The 18,772-nt window shown below is 47.5% G+C and overlaps 1 protein-coding gene across 1 annotated transcript in view; it reads left to right on the top strand.

Moving 5' to 3' along the window:
- The first annotated feature begins 1,928 nt into the window (after positions 1-1,928).
- Positions 1,929-18,772, top strand: part of napab (N-ethylmaleimide-sensitive factor attachment protein, alpha b) — a 36,537-nt gene continuing 19,693 nt past the window's right edge. The window contains exon 1 of the mRNA XM_080218186.1: positions 1,929-2,077. Within this exon, the coding sequence (XP_080074312.1) occupies positions 1,980-2,077 (98 nt within the window). The 5' untranslated portion in view covers positions 1,929-1,979. The remainder of the gene's footprint in view (positions 2,078-18,772) is intronic.

Genomic DNA, 18,772 nt, shown 5'->3' with positions numbered 1-18,772 from the left:
TAAGGCCACACCTGGAGTATTATGTGCAGTTTTGGTGACCTTATCTGAAGAAAGATTTTTTTTAATTCATTCGTAGAAACTGGCATTGCTGGCTGGCCAGCATTTATTGCCCATCTCTAGCTGCCCCTTTAGAAGGTGGTGGTGAGCTGCCTTCTTGAATTGCTGCAGTCTATGTGCTGTGAGTTGACCCACAATGCCGTTAGGGAGGGAATTCCAGAATTTTGCTGTGAGGGAGGAATTCCAGTGACCATGAAGGAACAGGGATATATTTCCAAATCAGGATGGTGAGTGGCTTGGAGGGGAACTTGAGGGGGTGGTGGTGTTCCCATGTATCTGCTGCCCTTGTCCTTCTAGATGGAGGTGCTCGTGGGTTTGGAAAGTGCTAACGATCTTTGGTGAATTGCTGCAGTGCATCTTGTAGATGATACACACTGCTGCTACTGAGCATCGGTGGTGGAGGGAGCCGATGTTTGTAGATGTGGTGCCAATCGAGCGGGGCTGCGTTGTCCTGGATGGTCCACTTTGGTAGAAATAATGGTAGGAAGGATTATTACTTACGTGGAGAAAAACTGCAGCAGGCGACGGTGCAGAGGGACCTCAGGGTCCTTGTGCATGAGTTGCAAAAACCCAGCTTGCAGGTGCAGCAGGTGGTCAGGAAGGCGAATGGGATGCTGGCCTTCATAGCGAGGGGGATTGAATATAAAAGTAGGGAGGTCTTGCTGCGGCTGTATAGGGCATTGGTGAGGCCGCAGCTGGAGTACTGTGTGCAGTTTTGGGCGCCGTACTTACGCAAGGATATTTTGGCCTTGGAGGGAGTGCAGAGGAGGTTTACTAGGCTGATGCCGGATTTGAGGGGGTTGAGCTATGAGGAGAGGCTGAATAAACTAGGCTTGTACTCGTTAGAGTTTAGAAGAATGAGGGGAGATCTCATTGAGATGTATGATGATGAATGGGATGGATAGGATAGAGGTGGAGAGACTCTTCCCGCTCAGAAAGGACAGTAGGACTAGAGGGCACAGCCTCAAGGTAAAGGGGGGGCGGTTTAGAACGGAGTTGAGGAAGAATTTCTTCACTCAAAGGGTGGTGAATCTCTGGAATTCTCTGCCCGTTGAAGTGGTGGAGGCTGCCTCACTAAATATTCTTAAGAAGCGGATTGATGGGTTTTTGATAAGAGAGGGGATTAAGGGTTATGGGGAGAGGGCGGGAATGTGGAACTGAGACACGACAGATCAGCCATGATCTTATTGAATGGCGGGGCAGGCTCGAAGGGCTAGATGGCCTACTCCTGCTCCTATTTCTTACGTTCTTTTGGTGTCAAGCTTCTTGAGTGTTGTTGGAGCTGCACCCACCCAGGCAAGTGGGGAGTATTCCATCACACATCTGACTTGTGCCTTGTAGACAGGCTTTGGAGAGTCAGGGAATATAAATATATTTATAAAAATGTAGAAATGCATGAGGAGAGAAGATTATTTGAAACAAAATTAGCTGAATTTTTGGGAGGGAGATGTTTACATGATGAGAACAAGCCAAAGTCATTGATCTGCTTGATTGACTGGCTAGTAATAACTCTTACAGCACCAGATTAAAGTCCAATAGATTTATTAGGTAGTAAACGCCACTAGCTTTCGGAGCGCTGCTCCTTCGTCAGGTGAGTGGGAGTTGTGATGCATACATGATTGACAGGCAGCAGTTGTTGTTTTTGTTGTTGCAGTGGTTGTCGGGGAAACGGCGGGCGCCGGATTACGCAGCGGGTTGGGGGCGGGGCTTAAGTGCAGGAAGTGACGCATACGTCGATCCGCAGCAAAGGCGCGGCCGTCCAGGCGCGGGGTTCAATGGGGGAGTGACGCAAGGCGTAGGTCGGCAGTGGCGATAGGTGGGTCACGAGGGAGCTGGGGCGGGGTTTAATGGAGAGGAAGTGACGTCAGCGGAGATCGCGGTGGGGTCAGTCGCCGGCGGAAGTGGCCTCGAGTACAGCAGAGATGGACAATTCGGCCAAGGAGCGGGAGGCGCTGGGCCTGGTGGCCGAGGCCGAGAAGAAGGTGCGCTCGGCCCGCTCCTTCATGGGCTCCCTGTTCGGGTGAGAGGCCTCGAGGAGGAAAGGGTGATAAATAAACAGTGGGGTCGGTGTAGGGGGCTGGTCGGTAAACAGCGGGGTCGCTGTGGGGAGGGTGGTCAATAAACAGCGGGGTCGCTGGGGGGCTGTGGTCAGTAAACAGCGGGGTCGCTGGGGGGCTGTGGTCAGTAAACAGCGTGGTCGCTGGGGGGGGGTGTGGTCAGTAAACAGTGGGGTCGGTGGGGGGGGGGGTGTGGTCAGTAAACAGTGGGGTCGGTGGGGGGGGGGCTGTGGTCAGTAAACAGCAGGGTCGCTGGGGGGGGTGTGTGGTCAGTAAACAGCAGGGTCGCTGGGGGGGGGTGTGTGGTCAGTAAACAGCAGGGTCGGTGGGGGGGCTGTGGTCAGTAAACAGCGGGGTCACTGGGGGGCTGTGGTCAGTAAACAGCGGGGTCGCTGGGGGGGGTGTGGTCAGTAAACAGCGGGGTCGCTGGGGGGGGTGTGGTCAGTAAACAGCGGGGTCGCTGGGGGAGGTGTGGTCAGTAAACAGCGGGGTCGCTGGGGGAGGTGTGGTCAGTAAACAGCGGGGTCGCTGGGGGTGTGTGGTCAGTAAACAGCGGGGTCGCTGGGGGTGTGTGGTCAGTAAACAGCGGGGTCGGTGGGGGGGGGGGGGGAACGGTCAGTAAACAGCGGGGTCGTGGGGGGGAGCGGTCAGTAAACAGCGGGGTCGGTGGGGGGGGGGGAGCGGTCAGTAAACAGCGGGGTCGGTGGGGGGGGGAGCGGTCAGTAAACAGCGGGGTCGGTGGGGGGGGAGCGGTCAGTAAACAGCGGGGTCGGTGGGGGGGGGGAGCGGTCAGTAAACAGCGGGGTCGGTGGGGGGGGGGAGCGGTCAGTAAACAGCGGGGTCGGTGGGGGGGGGGGAGCGGTCAGTAAACAGCGGGGTCGGTGGGGGGGGAGCGGTCAGTAAACAGCGGGGTCGGTGGGGGGGGAGCGGTCAGTAAACAGCGGGGTCGGTGGGGGGGGGGAAACGGGCAGTAAACAGCGGGGTCGGTGGGGGGGGACGGTCAGTAAACGGTAGGGTTGGTGTATGGAGGGGGCCGGCCGATTGAATTGTAGTCTAGCGGGTGTGTGTTAGTCACTGTCATGACTCGACTTTCAGCTTATCCTCCAGAGCTATATTTTCTGTTTTGTATTAATAGCTTTTGAGCTGGTAATCTAATTTAACATGTCAGTGTTGCATTCTTGAGTGGTTGTCTACATTGTCTCCACAGATGGATGTTTATGTTCTGTTGGGGCTACTCAGTGATGTCTTTAATTCCTCTAACAATGAGCCCCCTCATAAAACAAGTTATCTGATCATGTGGCTTTGTTGCTGTTGACTCACTGAAGTAATCGTTCCAGAAATAACTGGATGTGAAGTTCTTGCAGAGTTTCCTGAAAGATTTGGAAACATAGAAACTAAAAGCAGAAGGAAAATTTGGCCCATCAAATCACTCCTGTCATTCATCTTGATCATGGCTGCTCATTGAATTCAATATAAGAACATAAGAACATAAGAAATAGGAGCAGAAGTAGGCCATCTGGCCCTTCGAGCCTGCCCCGCCATTCAATAAGATCATGGCTGATCTGTCGTGGCTCAGTTCCACTTTCCCGCCCTCTCCCCATAACCCTTAATCCCCTCTCTTATCAAAAACCCATCAACCCGCTTCTTAAAAATATTTAGCGAGGCAGCCTCCACCACTTCAACGGGCAGAGAATTCCAGAGATTCACCACCCTTTGAGTGAAGAAGTTCCTCCTCAACTCCGTTCTGAACCGCCCCCCCTTTATCTTGAGGCTGTGCCCCCTAGTCCTACTGTCTTTTTTGAGCGGGAAGAGTCTTTCCACCTCTATCCTATCCATCCCATTCATCATCTTATACGTCTCAATGAGATCTCCCCTCATTCTTCTAAACTCTAACGAGTACAAGCCTAGTTTATTCAGCCTCTCCTCATAGCTCAACCCCCTCAACTCCGGTATCAGCCTAGTAAACCTCCTCTGCACTCCCTCCAGGGCCAAAATATCCTTGCGCAGGTGCGGCGCCCAAAACTGCACACAGTACTCCAGCTGCGGCCTCACCAATGCCCTATACAGCTGCAGCAAGACCTCCCTACTTTTATATTCAATCCCCCTCGCTATGAAGGCCAGCATCCCATTCGCCTTCCTGACCACCTGCTGCACCTGCAGGCTGGGTTTTTGCGACTCATGCACAAGGACCCCGAGGTCCCTCTGCACCGTCGCCTGCTGCAGTTTTTCGCCACGTAAGTAATAGTCCTTCCTACCATTCTTCCTACCAAAGTGGACCACCTCACACTTGCCAACATTAAATTCCATTTGCCATTTCCTGGCCCATTCGCCCAGCCTATCTAGATCCTTCTGCAGACTCTCCACACCCTCCGCACAATTTGCCTTTCCCCCAATCTTGGTGTCATCAGCAAATTTCGACACCCTACACTCGGTTCCCTCCTCCAGATCATCTATATAAATGGTAAATAGCTGAGGCCCCAGCACCGACCCCTGGGGCACCCCACTAGTCACCAACCGCCAATCCGAATAGCACCCATTGACCCCCACTCTCTGCCTCCTATTTGACAACCAATCCTCTATCCACGCTAACACCCTACCCCCAACTCCATGTCCTCTGACCTTCTGCAGTAACCTCTTGTGAGGTACCTTATCAAACGCCTTCTGAAAATCCAGAAAGACCACATCCACCGGCTCTCCTCTATCCACCGCCCTAGACACATCCTCATAGAACTCCAGTAAATTTGTCAGACACGACTTCCCTTTAATGAAACCGTGTTGCGTCTGCCCTATCAAGCAATTCCCTTCAAGATGCCTCGCAATTTCCTCCTTAATGACGGATTCTAACATTTTACCTACCACAGACGTTAAACTAACCGGCCTGTAATTCCCCGCCTTTTGCCTGGCACCCTTCTTAAACAACGGCGTAACATTAGCCGTTTTCCAATCCTCCGGCACTTCCCCGGAATCCAGCGACGTCTGGAAAATAACCACCAAGGCATCCACTATCACCTCCGCCATTTCTTTCAGAACCCTCGGATGCATTCCATCCGGTCCTGGGGACTTGTCCACAATCAGCCCCTCCAGTCTGTCGCGCACCACCTCTCTAGTAACAGTAATGTCATTAAGACCCTCCAGTCCTACCACCTTTCCATCGCTAACACCCGGCAAATTATTCACGTCCTCCTCCGTGAAGACAGAAACAAAAAAGTTATTCAAGACCTTAGCCATATCCCCATCCCCTACCACTAGGTCCCCTTTCTCATCCGCTAAGGGACCAACGTTCACCCTAGCCAGCCTCTTCCTTTTTATATATTTATAAAAACTCTTGCTATCCTTTTTTATATTAAGCGCTAGCCCAGCTTCATAGCTTCTTCTACCCTCCTTTATCAACTTTTTTGTCAATCTTTGTTGACATTTAAACCTTTCCCAATCCTCTTCTCGCCCACTGCTCTTAGCTACTCTAAATTCCTCCGCTTTTAATTTAACACTTTCCTTCACCTCCTTCGTTATCCACGGCTTATTACCTCTCTTCCTACTGTCCTTTTTAACCATCGGAATAAATTTCTGCTGAGCACCAAGAAAGATCTCCTTAAAGATCCTCCACTGCTCCTCAGCAGACCTACCTTCCAACGCGCTCCCCCAGTCCACATTCGCCAATTCTTCTCTCATCCTACCATACTCCCCTCTATTCAAACAAAGGACACGTGTCCGGGAACCCACTTTCTCCTCCTCCATCTGCAACAGAAACTCCACCATACAATGATCACTCTCTCCAAGAGGATCCTTCACCTCAAGGTCCCTAATTCTACCCGCCTCATTACATAGCACCAGATCCAAGATAGCTCGCTCCCTCGTCGGCTCCAACACACACTGTTCCAGGAAACTATCCCGGCAGCATTCCAAGAACTCCTCCTCGAGCCCACCTCGTCCAACATGGGTCGACCAATCAATATGCAGATTGAAATCCCCCATAACTACTGCCGTCCCATTCCTGCACGCCGCACTTATTTGCGCGTTAACAGCCCGCCCCACCTCCAGATCATTATTCGGGGGCCTATAGACGACACCCACCAGCGTCTTCCTCCCTTTGCTGTTCCTAATCTCCACCCACAACGATTCCACTTTCTGCTCTTTGGCTCCGATATCATCCCTTGCTACCACCTTGATGCTGTCCTTAATCAGCAGAGCTACGCCACCCCCTCTTTCCTCCTGCCTATCCTTCCTAAACACTTGATAGCCCTGTACATTCATCTCCCAGTCCCTGTCACCTTGCAGCCACGTCTCTGTAATGGCCACCAGATCGTATCCATTTGTGTCGATCTGCGCCATCAGCTCATCCACTTTATTCCGAATGCTTCGTGCATTCAGATAAAGCGCTTTCATCCCAGCCTTCTTCTGGACCCTATTTGCCGTAACGCCACCACTTGGGACATCCTCAGCCTCTTCCCTTACCTGTACCCTATCCTTAACTGTAGACCTCCTAACATCACCTACCCTCGCACCCTCCCCTCCCCTAATTAGTTTAAAGCCCTGTCTACAGTCCTCTTTACTCGATTCGCCAGCACTCTGGTCCCAGCACGATTCAGACCAACCCCATCCCGCCCGAACAAGTCCCACCTACCCCAATACTGGTGCCAATGCCCCATAAATTCGATCCCATTCCTCCCACACCAATCTCTGAGCCACCCATTCACTTCCTTTATCCTGTCAACCCTACGCCCGTCTGCACTCGGTTCAGGCAGTAGCCCAGAGAAGACCACCTTGTCGGTTCTACTTTTTAATTCCATTCCCAGCTTCTCATACTCCCTCCCCAGATCCTCAGTCCGCACTTTGCCTACGTCGCTGGCACCCACATGTACCACCACAACTGGGTTCTCACCCTCCCACTCCAGATTCCTCTGCAGCCCAGCTGCGACATCCTGTACCCGAGCACCAGGCAGACAACACACCCTTCTGTGCACTTTGTCATTGTGACAAAGGACAGTGTCAATATCCTGACTTCCATCCCCCCTCCCCAAAATAACCCTTAATACCTTTTAAGCTAAGAGCTGTATCTAATTCCTTCTTGAAATCACACAACGTTTTGGCCTCACTACTTTCTGTGGGTGTGAATTCCACACATTCCCTGCCCTCTGGGTGAAGAAATTTCTCCTCACCTCAGTCCTAAAAGGTTTACCCCTTATCCTCAAACTATGACCCTGTAGTCCTGGACTCCCCCCACCATCAGGAACATTGTTTCTGAATCTATCCTGTCTAGTCCAGTTAGAATTTTGAGTTTCCGTGGAATGCAATGTGAGTTGCCTCTGTCCAGTAGAAGCTGTAGTGTTGAGAGCTTGGATCTTCCACAGTATGTCATTCTGGATGCTACTGTGCTCCTTGAATGTGGCAGTGACACAAGATTTGTGATAGGTTTAATGATTTTGGCTCGGTTTAGTATGAATCTGCTGGACACTCCACTTTACAGGCGAGCTGATAATCATCAAGATTTATAGCATGGAAACAGGCCCTTCAGCCCAACTTGTCTATACCACCCCTTTTTTTAAATCCCTAAACTTATCCCAATTGTCTGCATTTGGCCCATATCCGTCTATACCCATTGTACCTGTGTAACTGTCTAAATGCTTTTTAAAAGAAAAAAATTGTACCCGTCTCTACCACTATCTCTGGCAACTTGTTCCAGACACTCACCACCCTCTGTGTGGAAAAAATTGCTCCTCTGGACACTCTGGCATCTCTCCCCTCTCACCTGAAACCTATGCTCTCTAGTTTTAGATTCCCCTATCTTTGGGAAAAGATTGACTATCTAGTTGATTGGTGCCCTTCATTATTTTATAGCCCTCTATAAGGTCACCCCTCAGCCATCTATTCCACTCCAGAGAAAAAAAGTCCCAGTCTATCCAACCTCTCCTTATAGCTCAAACATCAAGTCCCCGCAGCATCCTAGTAGATCTATCCTGCATTATTTCTAGTTTAATAATAACATAGAACAGTACAGCACAGTACAGGCCCTTCAGCCCTCAATGTTGTGCTGAGCTATGTCCAAACCCAAGATCAAGCTATCCCACTCCCTATCATTCTGATGTGCCCCATGCGGTTATTGGATAGGCACTTGAAAGTTCCTAAAATGTCTGATTCCACTACCACAGCAGGCAGTGTATCCCACACCCCAACTGCTGAGTGAAGAATCTATCTCAGACATCCCTCCTATATCTCCCACCATGAACCTTATAGTTATGCCCCCTAGTAACAGCTACATCCATCTGAGGAAATAGTCTCTGCACGTCCACTGTATCTATCCCCCTCATCATCTTATGAACTTCTAATAATTCACCCCTCATTCTCCTCCGCTCTAAAGAGAAAAACCCCAGCTCCCTCAACCTTTCCTCATGAGACTTACCCTCCAAACCAGGCAGCATCCAGGTAAATCTCCTCTGCATTCTCTCCAATGCTTCCACATCCTCCTTTATAGCGAGGTGACCAGAACTGAGCACAATATTCCAAGTGTCTCTCACCAAGGTCCGGTATAGTTGCAGCATAACCCCACGGCTCTTAAACTCAAACCCCCTGTTAATAAACACTAACATACTATAAGCCGCCTTCACGGCTCTATCCACTTCAGTGGCAACCTTCAAAGATTGGTGGGTATGAACCTCAAGATCTCTCTGTTCCTCCACATTCCTCAGATCCCTACTGTTGATCCCGTAATCTGCATTCAAGTTTATCCTACCAAAACGAATCATCTCGTACTTATCAGTGTTAAACTCCATCTGTCACTTTTTGGCCCAGCTTTGCATCCTATCGATGTCTCTTTGCAGCCTGCAAGAGCCCTCCACCTCATCCATTACTCCATCAATCTTGGTGTCCTTCCTATAATAGGGTAACCAGAACTGCACACTGTATTCCAAGTTGTCCTTACCACCGTGTTGTACAACTTTAACAAGACGTCCCAACTCCTGTATTCGATGTTCTGGCTAATTGGTCCCTTCAGGCTTTTTGTTTGAACTGACCCAATTTAGTTTAATAAACGTCCCATCCCTTCAAGATAATGTAAAATCAGTGCAATTAAGTCTTTTTCTGAACAATAATTCTTTTTGTTGCATTGGACAGTTTAGCAGAGGTGAGATTTCAGCAACACTTCAGGATTAATTGACTTTATAATTTTTATGCTGACTATTTGGTAACAAGACACCAAACGTGTGGCACAATCTTTCTCTCTTAACCTGCTGCATCAGCACTGGAGTTCCTTTAATAAAGGAAGTTGTATTTGTGTAATTCCCTCTAAAGAATGAAGTATTAGAACAAGAGGTCACCAGTATAGTTTGCAAGGCGGTGGATTTAAATTGAGATGAGGCGGAACTACTACTTGCAGAGGGTGGTGAATTTGTGGAACTTGCTGCCCAATAGCACGGTGGAGTCTGAATCATTAATGGGTTCAAAAAGGAGATTAATGTATCTCATTTTAAGAAAAGTTAAAGGGACATGAGGAACTGGTAGGCAGATGGATTTGAGACCAGGGGAGAGATCAGCCTTGGTCTGTTCGCATGGTGAAGCTGAGTGCCTACATCTGCTCCTAATTCCTATGTTCCAATGTACTTCAACGGTGCAGTCTCTGTTGTCAGGCAGAAAATGTGGTGGCCAATTTGTGCACAGCACGATCCCACAAGCAGTAAGTAGAATGACAAAATGCTTTTTTTCCTGATGTGGGACCTATGACATCACCTACGGGAATTGTTCCCTCGGTATTACACTGGGATGACACAATGATTAGCACTGCTGCCTCAATACCAGGGACCCGGATGGGGTTACCCCCTCAGTCCAAAGATGTACGGGCTAGGTGGATTGGCGATGCTAAATTGCCTCCTAGTGTCTGGTACTATCTAGGGTAAATAAATGGGAATAGCTGGGTGGACTTCTTGTTGATGCAGACTTGATGGGCCGAATGGCCTCCTTTTGCACTGTAGGGATTCTATGACGCATTGAAAGGCCCCATCTCGATTTAAATGGGATGTGTGCTCACTGCAGGCGATGAAGGTTAGAGTGCTATCATCGCCAAGGCTGCCACTTGAGTCAAAGCTTGTGTGCACAGGCTTTTGATTCTTAAATTGCTGAAATTTTTAGATTATATCCTTGGACAGGAACGATTGGCTCAAGATCTGTCAAAAGAGAGCAAATTAGTGTTGTCCCTGACCAACTATTGGAACCACAAGAGACCAACATCTTGCATAGAAACACCGAGTTTCTTTCTAAATGACTAAAACTTTCATCTTTAAAATGTCAGGTAAATACCCTGCTGTAATCTAGTACATATGTAGGGGATCCCTCCTTTTTTCTGATGAGGAATTTTTGCACTTGCCAGTGGAATAAGCTAAACCTCCTTGCGTGCTTTCAGTTGCTCTTGAAGATTTCTGAAGTGCAGCAGTTGTCTTCACATTCCTTGCGTGAGGTTGGAATCCCAGATACCTTCGCTTTCTGCCTGCTTACCTTCCAATTTGTTGTTTTTTTACTTAATTCATTGGACATGGATGTCACTGGCTGGCCAGCATTCATTGCCCATCCCTAACTGTCCTTGTTCAGAGGGCAGTTGAGAGTCAACCACACTGTTGTAGCTTTGAAGTCACGTGTAGGCCTCATAAAGGGGAGCAGATTTAGGACTGAGTTGAGGAGGAACTTCTTTGCCCAAAGGGTTGTGACTCTGTGGAATTCCCTGCGCAGTGAAGCAGTTGAGGCTACCTATTGAATGTCTTGGAGACAAGGAGAGATAAATTTTTGAACAGTAAAGGAATTAAGGGTTATGGTGAGCAGGTGGGTAAGTGGAGCTGAGTCCACAAAAAGAATCAGCCATGGTCTTATTGAATGGCAGAGCAGGCTCGAGGGGCCAGATGGCCTACTCCTGCTCCTAGCTCTTATGTTCTTAGACCAGGTAAGTATGGAAGATTTCCGACCCCAAAGGAGCATTAGTGAACCAGATGGGTTTTTCTGACAATTGACAATTGTTTCATGGTCATCAGATTTTTAATTCCAGATATTTTTATTGAATCTGAATCCAAATCCACCCTCTGCTGTGGCGGGATTTGAACTTGGGTCCCCAGAACATTAGCTGAGTTTCTAGATTAATAGTCTAGCGATAATACCACTAGGCCAGTGCAACAGCCAATTTGACACTGGATGTTGCATTGATGCTAATTGCCTTCTGTAGAAGTACCCCCTTTTCCCTGAGTAGCTGACTCTATTTGGAAATAGTTGATATTTGCAGTAGTTGATATTCGTCACTGATCCTATCGCAGTGAAGTTGAAGAACCACTCAAAGGTCATATACAAGTTAAAAATGCAATTGTACTGGTGCTTTATTTTAAGCACTACTCTTAAATTTAAAAGCCCAGCTGAGAGGAGGGAACAGTTCTGACACCATTAATGTTATCTTGCTAGTATTGGAATTAATCGTATTGTCGACTCCGTCCAATGCTGTGCAGTTCTTTCCTAGAGCTACACTGTGTGACCACTGGATCAGTGTTGGCCATGGCTCATTTATTGACACACTCACCTCTAAGCCAGAAGGGCAGGATTCAAGTCCCACACCAAAGATTTAAGCACACACATCCAGGCTGATGCATTACCGAGGTGATGTCTTTCAGATAAGATGTTAGACCGAGGCTACATCTGTCTCTTTGGCAAATATCCCGTAAAACAGGAATTGAGGGGAGGGAGTGGTTGAATTCACCCCCAGGCTATATTTATCCCTTAAGCAACATCGCAAAAACAGATTAATCTGGTTGTTATTATGTTGCATTCAGTGGGGGCTTGCCATGCACAAATTGGCTGCTGCATTTCCTACATTTGAAGGGTGACTCCACTTCAGAAGCACTTCATTGACCATTAAAGCGCTCTGCACATCCTGAGATCATGAAAGGTGCTTTGGAAATGCAAGTCTTTCTTTGTTTGAATATTGCTTTTACGGCAGTGTGATCCTATCTAGTGAGCTGCTTTAGTTAGCTGTGTGTATGAAGGTGTTGCAATTCTGACCACTCCATGTGAATCGTGCATGTTAATGTGCAGATGTCAGCTGAAGTCACCACAGATCATGTTGTAATCTCCATGAAGTATGTGTTCCTGTGTGGTTGTACTTGACTGAAGGTGCTGCCTCTATCATTTTTCTAATTCTGTAATGTTGTTCCGTTCCCCTTGGTCATACCGTCACTGGGACCTGTGAGCAGGCCAGAAAACAATGTAAATTAAATTATTTTGGTTGAGTTAGCTTCATATGAAGCATTTGGAATGTTCTTCTACACTGAAGGTACTGCATGAATCTGATTATTGGCTGTGATTTCAGCAGCATAGCTGAACCATGGGTATGTGTTTATCTTGCTTGTGGCGAACTGTAATTAGATTGTAATTTCAGGACTGATTTATCTCCTGAAGTACAAGTTATATCCCCTAGCTCCTCTGTCTTGTGTGGTGTTGGTTCTTCATGTCCCCATCAGTTGGTCTTCCAACTGCACCCTGCTTGGTTTTGTGACAGTTATTCTGTGCTAATACAGCCACAGCCTCTTCAAATAGGGTGACGTGGTTAGCCCTGCTTCTTCTCAGCGCCAGGGCTTTGGATTCAGTTTTGGCCTTGGGTGACTGTTAGGTGGATTGGCCATGCTAAATTGCCTCTTAGTGTCCAAAGATGTGCAGGTTAGATGGATTGGCCATGCTGATGATTATATCAGTGTGATTCCTCCAGATGGCAGAGCAACCATCAAGAAACAGTAAGATATAGCTGGGAGGCAGGAAACAAAAATGGGACTAAATTGCCCCTTACTGTCCAAAAGAGATGTGGTTAGGTGGATTGGCTATGACAAATGTGTGGGGATGGTGGGCCTGGGTAAGGCACTGTTTTGAAAGTACAGATTCACTGGGCCAAATGGCCACCTCCTGTCTGTGGTTCTAAGTGAACCACATGCATCCACATAGTGATTTCGAACACAACCTTCTGGTGACTTTTATTGAACCATTGAAGTAAAGTTGTTGAAGTGTTGTCAAGCTTGTATCCACATTTGAGTGATGCAGTGCCAGGAGTGAGTTAAATTTGGTGTGACTGACTACCCAGGGCTGGCTCTGAGCATCCCACGGCATTAGGGGCTTCATTGAAGAAATGTGCATTATGCAATTACTTTTGAGTAACTTAATGCTGGGTTCTGATTTGTAAGTTGTGGACAATCAACACTACAGTATAGAAAGGACCACGGAAACTGCAGATCAATTCTGTTCTTTTATTCAGTATGATAGTGACTGATTTCCAGCCTAGCTCCATATCCCCATCCTTGCCCTGTTATCCCTTTCTGTCGCTGCTTTTAAATTGCCAATTGATCTAGTCTCAGTTCTAAACACTTCTCATCTTTGGTTTGAAGTGGCTTCTAATTTCACTCCTGGAGTGTTTAACTTTAACTTTTAGACTTTGCCCCCTTGGCCAATACTACCCAACCAGCAGAAATTAATTTCTTCCGAATAACAAGTTTTAAAAAAAAAAATTAATGGGATGTGCAATATCCAAACATAAGAAATAGGAGCAGGAGTAGGCCATCTAGCCCTTCGAGCCTGCCCCGCCATTCAATAAGATCATGGCTGATCTGTCATGGCTCAGTTCCACTTTCCCGCCCTCTCCCCATAACCCTTAATCCCCTCTCTTATCAAAAACCCATCAACCCGCGTCTTAAAAATATTTAGTGAGGCAGCCTCCACCACTTCAACGGGCAGAGAATTCCAGAGATTCACCACCCTTTGAGTAAAGAAGTTCCTCCTCAACTCCGTTCTAAACCGCCCCCCTTTATCTTGAGGCTGTGCCCCCTAGTCCTACTGTCTTTTTTGAGCGGGAAGAGTCTCTCCACCTCTATCCTATCCATCCCATTCATCATCTTATACGTCTCAATGAGATCTCCCCTCATTCTTCTAAACTCTAACGAGTACAAGCCTAGTTTATTCAGCCTCTCCTCATAGCTCAACCCCCTCAACTCCGGTATCAGCCTAGTAAACCTCCTCTGCACTCCCTCCAAGGCCAAAATATCTTTGCGCAGGTGCGGTGCCCAAAACTGCACACAGTACTCCAGCTGCGGCCTCACCAATGCCCTATACAGCTGCAGCAAGACCTCCCTACTTTTATATTCAATCCCCCTCGCTATGAAGGCCAGCATCCCATTAGCCTTCCTGACCACCTGCTGCACCTGCAAGCTGGGTTTCTGCGACTCATGCACAAGGACCCTGAGGCCCCTCTGCACCGTCGCCTGCTGCAGTTTTTCGCCACGTAAGTAATAGTCCTTCCTACCATTATTCCTACCAAAGTGGACCACCTCACACTTGCCAACATTAAATTCCATTTGCCATTTCCTGGCCCATTCGCCCAGCCTATCTAGATCCTTCTGCAGACTCTCCACACCCTCCGCACAATTTGCCGTTCCCCCAATCTTGGTGTCATCAGCAAATTTCGACACCCTACACTCGGTTCCCTCCTCCAGATCATCTATATAAATGGTAAAAAGCTGAGGCCCCAGCACCGACCCCTGGGGCACTCCACTAGTCACCATCCGCCAATCCGAATAGCACCCGTTGACCCCCACTCTCTGCCTCCTATTTGACAACCAATCCTCTATCCACGCTAACACCCTACCCCCAACTCCATGTCCCTCGACCTTCTGCAATAACCTCTTGTGAGGTACTTTGTCAAACGCCTTCTGAAAATCCAGAAAGACCACATCCACCGGCTCTCCTCTATCCACCGCCCTAGACACATCCTCATAGAACTCCAGTAAATTTGTCAGACACGACTTCCCTTTAATGAAACCGTGCTGCATCTGCGGCTCGGTTGATTGGCCATGCTAAGTTAACCTTAGTGTCAGGGGATTAGCAGGGTAAATATGCAGGGCTACAAAGATAGGGCCTGTTGTTGGTGCAGACTCAGTGGGCTGAATGGCCTCCTGCATTGTAGGGATTCTATAGATGCAGGCATCACTGGCTGGGCCAGCATTTATTGCCCATCCCTAATTTCCCTTGAACTGAGTGTCTCACTCAGCCTTTTGAGGGTCAGTTAAGGGTCGAAAATATTGCGTGGGTCTAGAGATGTGTGTAGACCAGACTGGGTAAGGATGGCAGATTTCCTTCCCTAAAGGCACACTAGTAAAGTGGATGGGGTTTTATGACAATTCATCATTTGGCTATTTCCAGGTATTTGTTATTATTGAATTCAGATTTCACCATCTGCTGTGGTGGGATTTGAACTCTGGGTTACTAGTCCAGTGACTATACCACTCTGCTGCCACTTACCCCATAAAACCAACTTTGCTGGATGTTCCTTGGTCATCCATGGTCTCAATTGTACCCCTCCCAACACTCCATTCTCTTTGGTAACCTCTCTCTCTCTCCCTTTGTGTAGTTCATGGCAGGTAGAGTATGCAGATTGCATGTTGCACAAATGCCAGTTTTCCAGTGGAATTCGAAGATCCTTTTTGTGGGAAAAGGTAATCCCAATTGCAGTCATAACAAAAGAGGCCAGAGAATTTTGCAGAGAAGCCACGTCTCCCTCCTTTCCCCGTTGACTATTTAGTTTTCTAATAAAGCACATGGTGTTTTCCAGATGAACCCTCTATGGAGGCTGTGATGTTTAATTAAAGAGCTGGCTCGATCACATTTGGGTGATAAATGCTGGAGCAGCGTTGCTTCTACCAGTGTTGCTGTATCAGCCATTTTGACCTTGTTTGTTTGTCTGGGTTGGCAATCTTCTCAGGAAGTCTCATTTGCAACTGGCATTTTTCAGGTTCTGAGCACAGTTTAAAAGTGTATTTATGAATAATTAGGCACTACTCTTAGTATTCTACCAATTCTGCTTTGTAATTGACTGTTGGTGTTGCTGCACTAGGTTAGGGTGTGTCCCTTTCTGTCAGCTTTGCTTATTGGTAACATTCACACCCTTAAGATCTAGAATTCCCCCAAATCTATCCACCCCCTCCTCCTTTTCTGAATCTTCATAAAACCTATCCATCTAAACAAGCTTTTAGCCACTTGTTCTGGGTCAAACTTGATAATCTTGGTGTATTTTACTGTGTAAAAGTTGCTTTATAAATACACGTTAGAATCATAGAATCCCTGCAGTACAGAAGGAGGCTGTTCAGCCCATTGAGCCTGCACTCACGACAATCTCATTCAGACCCTATCCCTGTAACTCCACGTATTTACACCGGTTCCCCCTGACACCAGGGGGCAATTTAGCATGGCCAGTGCATCTAACCCACAATTCTTTGGAGTGTGGGAGGAAACCCACACAGACATGGAGAATATGCAGACTCCACACAGTGACCCAACCCAGGAATCGAACCTGGGTCCCTGGTGTTGAGGCAGCAATGCTAACCACCGTGCCACCTTTTTTTTGTGTGATCTTGCTGTGTCCAAATCGATTGCTACATTTCCTAACATTGCAGCAGGGACCCCATTTCACTTGGCTACTTTGGGTTGTCCCTAGGTTGTAAATGTAGCTAAAGCCAGCAGAGAAAATTGTTTAACATGTAAGCTGCCAGAAGATAACCTAGGCTGGGAAACGCTGCAAACGTTCCTAGTTTCAGTGGAACCTGAAGTACAGGGGTGCTCAAGAGCAGAAAGCTCTAGTTGCGTATATTTTGTAATGTTTTGCCACCTCCATGTGAGACCAGTTGGTAGCTAGTGTTCATTAGAACCACAGGAAAGATACAGTGCAAAAAGAGGCCATTCAACCTATCGGATCTGTGCTTGCCAAAGTTGAAACCAGTCACTCATCTTAATCCCACTTTCTGTTCTGTCCACTATTAATCCAGCCTGATTGGCCTGAAGAAAAAATAATGCTCCCCTGCGTTTTCACTTGGGGAGGCGATGGCCTAGTGATATTGTCGCTAGTCTATTAATTCAGCTAATGTTCTGAGCACTCAGATTCGAATCCTGCCACGGCAGTTGGTGGAATTTGAATTCTGGAATTAAGAATCCACTAATGACGCATTGATTGTCGGAAAAACCTATCTGGTTCACCAATGTTCCTTTAGGGAAGGAAATCTGCCGTCTTTGCCTAGCCTATGTGTGACTCCAGAACCAGAGAAATGTGGTTGACTCTGAACTGCCTCTTTGAAATGGCCTAGCCACTCGGGTCAGGGGCAAATAGGGTTGGGCAATAAATGCTGGCTCAACCAGTGACTCCCATGTTCTATGTATAAATTTTTAAAAAAAGAATGTCGAAGGCTGAGGCTGGATCTGATGGAAGTTTACAAAATTAAAAAGTAAAGTTTATTTATTAGTCACAAGTAAGGTTTATATTAACACCAGCAAAGTTACTGTGAAATTCTTAGTTGCCACACTCTGGCATCTGTTTGGGTTAATGCACTCTAACTAGCACATCTTTCAGACTGTGGGAGGAAACTGGAGCACTCGGAGGAAACCCACACAGACACAGGGAGAACATGCAGTCTCCACACAGTGACCCGAGCCGGGAATCGAACTTGGGCCCCTGGCGCTGTGAGGCAGCAGTGCTAACCACTGTGCCACCCAAATTGAGAGGCATGGAGTTTTTCCTAGGGTAGAAATGTCAATTACTGGGGGGGGAGAGGAGGAGAGAATAACTTTAAGGTAAAAGGGGAAAAAGCTTGAAGGAGATGTGAGGGGCAAGTTGTTTTTACATGGAGGGTGGTAAGAGCCTGGAATGCGCTGCTAGAGAAGCGGACACAATTGAGGCACCTTGACAGATATATAAATAGAGGCATATGGACTGTGTAGATGCAAAAGGTCTTTAATTTTAAAAGATGTCATGTGTCAGCCAGGTGGGCCTGTTCCTGCTCTGTGTACGCCTCTCCTTTGATTCCTTCACACACTCTCCAATATAAAAACCAGCATGGGCAAATTAGAAATAGTTCTCCACTTTTTTAAAATCTTTCAGGAAGGAACATAAGCTTGTACTTGCTTTCATTGTAGAACATAGTGAAAAGACCCAAGCTGCTATAACTCTGTGTGTGCAGTGTATCTGAATTCCCTACCTGTTTTGGGTCTTGTCTGCTGTTGCCTGAGGCCAGATGTAAATTCTGTTTATCCTAATGGGAACAGTCTGTTATTGTTGCGTGGCAGTTGGCTCCCCCTCTGCTGGGCATTTGGCAGTAAAATACATGCCAGTCTCTCCAGAATGGTCTCAGAAGACCGTCTGGAAAAGTATGGCAGCTGCAGGAATATTTGGTCCCAGCCCAGAAGCAATAACTTTGGCAATGCTTTTGTGTTCCACGTGTAACTTGTCGAGCCAGTTTAAGTATTGCTGTTAGGTTTAAATTTGAACCAGGTTGACATAGCTCCTGGTTCAGTTGTTGCAAATGTTGTAAAGCTGAATTTGGCACCCGGCAATCTGCTTGGTAACGAAAAGATGTGTTTGCATAGTGCCTTTCATGATCTCTGAATATCTCAAAGCACCTTTTTAATTAATTTGTGGGACATGGGTGTCACTGGCTGGCTAGCATTTATTGCCCATCCCTAGTTGCTCTTGAGAAGGTTAAAAATTCATCAGAGTTCCTTGGGCAACACTTTCTAAATCTGTGACCACTTCCATCTGGAAGGGCAAAGACAGCAGATACATGGGAACGCCACTACCTGCAAGTTCCCCCCCCAAGCCACTCACCATTCTCATTTGG

This window comes from Carcharhinus amblyrhynchos, unplaced genomic scaffold, assembly GCF_965287045.1.
Source record: "Carcharhinus amblyrhynchos unplaced genomic scaffold, sCarAmb.v2.hapA scaffold_37, whole genome shotgun sequence".
NCBI classification, from domain to species: domain Eukaryota; kingdom Metazoa; phylum Chordata; class Chondrichthyes; order Carcharhiniformes; family Carcharhinidae; genus Carcharhinus; species Carcharhinus amblyrhynchos.
The sequence above is the reverse complement of the archived record's forward strand: the minus strand, read 5'-3'. Positions and strand labels throughout refer to the sequence as shown.